Source organism: Carlito syrichta, unplaced genomic scaffold, assembly GCF_000164805.1.
Source record: "Carlito syrichta isolate Samal-C Ts95f unplaced genomic scaffold, Tarsius_syrichta-2.0.1 Scaffold288192, whole genome shotgun sequence".
Classification (NCBI taxonomy): Eukaryota; Metazoa; Chordata; class Mammalia; order Primates; family Tarsiidae; genus Carlito; species Carlito syrichta.
The window spans coordinates 1-2808 of record NW_007232288.1 but is presented as its reverse complement, the minus strand read 5'-3'; the positions used below and the strand labels follow the sequence as shown (position 1 = coordinate 2808).

Below are 2808 nucleotides of genomic sequence, written 5' to 3'. Positions count from 1 at the left end.
GGAGGGGCGAGAGCGGCGCCGAGCCGGGGCCCTCCCGCCAGTCCCGGGTTCTGCTGTCACCGGCCATGTGCTGGCACACGGCTTGTGCTGTTTTTTAGAAAACCAGGTGTCTTTATTCCCGAATAGTTTAGTGCGCGGGGCCGGGAGGGAGGAGGATGCGGGTCCCCAGGGTTCGGGAGGCTGAGGTCTGGACGAGTCCCGGAGTGCCGAGCTGGCGCGCGCTGGGCGTGAGAGGCCGCGCGGGTGCCTGGGCCGTGGCGAGTCCGGGAACGGCTCGGCCCTGGATGCTCCCCTTGGCTGGGTGCTCCTTTGGCTGGTGCTCCCCTGGGCTGGGTGCTCCCCCGGGCTGGGTGCTCCCCCGGGCGGGTTGCTCCCGCGAGCTAGGTGCTCTCCGTGCTGGATGCTCTTCCGGGCTAGGTGCTCCCCTCGGCTAGGTGCTCCCCGGGCTGGGTGCTCCGCGCTGGGTGCTCCGGGCTGGGCGCCCTGTCCCGGAAAGCGACCCTGGCTCTCGGGCCGTCGTGGACGCCTCGGGCAGGGCCGTCCCGTCTACGCGTGTCCGGGCTCCGGGTCCGCGTACAGCAAGGCCCCGCTGAAGACCGTAAGGGGCTCCTCCGAGTGCGCCAGCTGCCCGGTGACCAGGTCGACGCACACCGTGTCCCCGGCCTGCAGCGGCAGCAGGAGGCTGAAGACGCCCAGGGCGCCCGGGCTAGGCTGGCTCTCGGCCACCGGCTTGTTCTCCAGGCCCTCGGGTTCATAGCCGCCCGAGTCTGCGCGGGCCACGCCCAAGTTGGAGCGGGACAGCACGGCCTCCACCTTCTCGTGCCGGTGCCCGGTCAGCACCGCGCTCAGCAGGTAGCGCCCGGCCAGGGGCGCGGTGAACACGCCTGCGGGCGGGGCGGGAGTCAGGGGAGCCCGGGGCCCCTGGACCCGGGAGGCACCGCTGGGCCGCGAGCCCCTATTCCGCTGGCAAGCAGGCGGCGGGATCCGGGAACCCGGTGCCCGCGCCCTAGCACAGGGCCGGAGCAAGAGCGCCCCCACCCGCCCTTAGCCCACAGGGCGAGAATGAAGACAGGAAGGCGAGGGGAGGGGCCGCCCCGCCAGAGGACGAAACGACCACCCCATCTGGCGAGGCCAGGTTGTCCGCACCTGTCTTGGGGTCATAGTAACCGCCGTCATTGAGCAGGACTCTGTCGAAGGGGACTGTGCCGGGTTCAGACCGGGGCAGACTCAGGGCAGCAGAAAAGGCCACTCGGGGCGCAGGGGCAGCTGGGGCCCCCTCCACTCCTGGGGGAGGGCGGGTGTTGAGCAGGGGTGGGCGGCGCCGCCCAGCCCCTCCCCTGCGGGACCTCTGCCCCCAAGCCTGGTCCAGTTCGTTCCCCTCCAGAGTCAAGCAGGAGGGACTTACCCTTTTCACCTTGGGGACCTGTGGGAAGAGGACAGGGAATAGTCAGAACTCTCAAAGTCACTCAGCAAACATGTGCTGAGTGTCTCCTGCTGTGCTCGGTGCTATGCGGACTTCAAAGCTGGACGGGACATCGGGAAAAAGAGGGCCAGGTAGGGTCCATTCTGCTCAACTGTCGGACATCCTGGACAGCCCTTCCAGCTGCGGCCTAGTCCCCAGCATAGCAGGGGGGCCGAACGGTGGCCATCCAGCTCTGCGTCGCTTTCCTCTCTCCATTATCAGCTTGGTGGGCCCCCAGCGCCACGCCCCCTCCCCCACTGGTCAGGTTCAGAATGGAATGTCAGGCCTGGGCTGTGGGGTGGGGGGGAACCCTGGCTGTGGCAAGGTTCAGCCCACGTACCTGGCGGTCCAGTGGGCCCCTTATGTCCGTCCTTGCCTGGAGGTCCTGGAGGTCCAGCAGGGCCTGGGGGGCCCTGCCCCCCTGGAGGCCCCGGGGGCCCAGCCTCTCCTGCAGGCCCTGCGGTGACAACACGAAGTTGAAGGAGAAAGGAAGTTTCCAAGGGACAGCAAAGGTGGTGGCTGCTAGTACAGGGAGGGGGCGACACAGGTGGGGTTGACAGGTTGAGGGGAGGTGGGCCTTCACTGCTGGGGGATGCCAGACTGGCAGAGCGGTGCCCACCTCACCCGCAGGACTGCATGAGCCGTGGGGCCTCACGCCTGCTCTTCGGACACACTATACCCCCTGGGGCAGCCGTCAGGGCGCCGTGCATGCTGGGCAGGGCGGGGAGAAGAGCCAGCGGAGCAGGCACTGTGGGGTGGGGGAAGAGGAGGCTTGGGCTGCCCGCCCCCGTGGCTCACCGATGTGGTCCTGCAGGCTGAGCTGCTGCACGCGGTCCTCCAGGAGCAGAAGTGAGCCGTTGAGGGCCATGAGCCGCCGGCCCAGGCCCGCCTGCCCCCCCAGCAGCTTCTCCAGCAGGGCGGCCTGCGTGTGGCTGGTGACGTTGGCCTCCTGCAGCCCGGCCCAGAGCCCGGCCACGTGCCTGGAGAGACCCTCGCGCAGGCCCTGGAGCCCCCCAGCCACCGTGTCCAGCCGCTCGCAGACTCCCTCGAGACGGCCCAGCCGCCCCTCCAGGCCCGGGCACTGGCTGGCCTGGGCCTGTCCCTCCTCCAGGCCTCGGAAGCGCTCCTCGCTCTCCGTGGCATGCTCCGTGGCCTCCTGCTGCAGCCTGTTGATCTCAGAGATGATGCGGTCCTTGGTGGCCCCCAGGTCGGCCAGGTCGGCGCCCTGGCCCTCCACGGCGGCCTGGAGCTCGTGCAGCGAGTCGTTGAGGGAGCTGAAGGTGAGGATGACCTCGGACAGCTCCCCTTGCAGGGCCTGCAGGGCCGCGCCGGAGCTGCCCCCGAAC

General features: G+C 69.6%; 1 protein-coding gene across 1 annotated transcript; it reads right to left on the bottom strand.

Annotated features, from left to right (window-relative positions):
- Positions 1-499: 499 nt before the first annotated feature.
- On the bottom strand, positions 500-2802 carry LOC103255513 (EMILIN-1). The gene is made up of 5 exons (XM_008053483.2): positions 2261-2802; positions 1803-1919; positions 1406-1423; positions 1147-1284; positions 500-884 (listed from the first exon to the last, which is right to left on the bottom strand). Exons 1-5 carry the CDS (start codon positions 2328-2330, stop codon positions 547-549), a joined length of 681 nt encoding a protein of 226 aa, XP_008051674.2. The 5' UTR covers positions 2331-2802; the 3' UTR covers positions 500-546.
- Between the last annotated feature and the right edge of the window lie 6 nt (positions 2803-2808).

What these genes read in the sequence shown, in the direction of transcription:
- LOC103255513 (XM_008053483.2), bottom strand. Translation starts at nt 2,330, where the DNA reads ATGGCCCTCAACGGCTCACTTCTGCTCCTGGAGGACCGCGTGCAGCAG. An exon ending in CAGCCTGCAGGACCACATCG is followed by an intron (nt 1,920 to 2,260) that starts GTGAGCCACGGG and finishes TTGTCACCGCAG; the next exon opens with GGCCTGCAGGAGAGGCTGGG. An exon ending in TTACTATGACCCCAAGACAG is followed by an intron (nt 885 to 1,146) that starts GTGCGGACAACC and finishes CCCCGCCCGCAG; the next exon opens with GCGTGTTCACCGCGCCCCTG.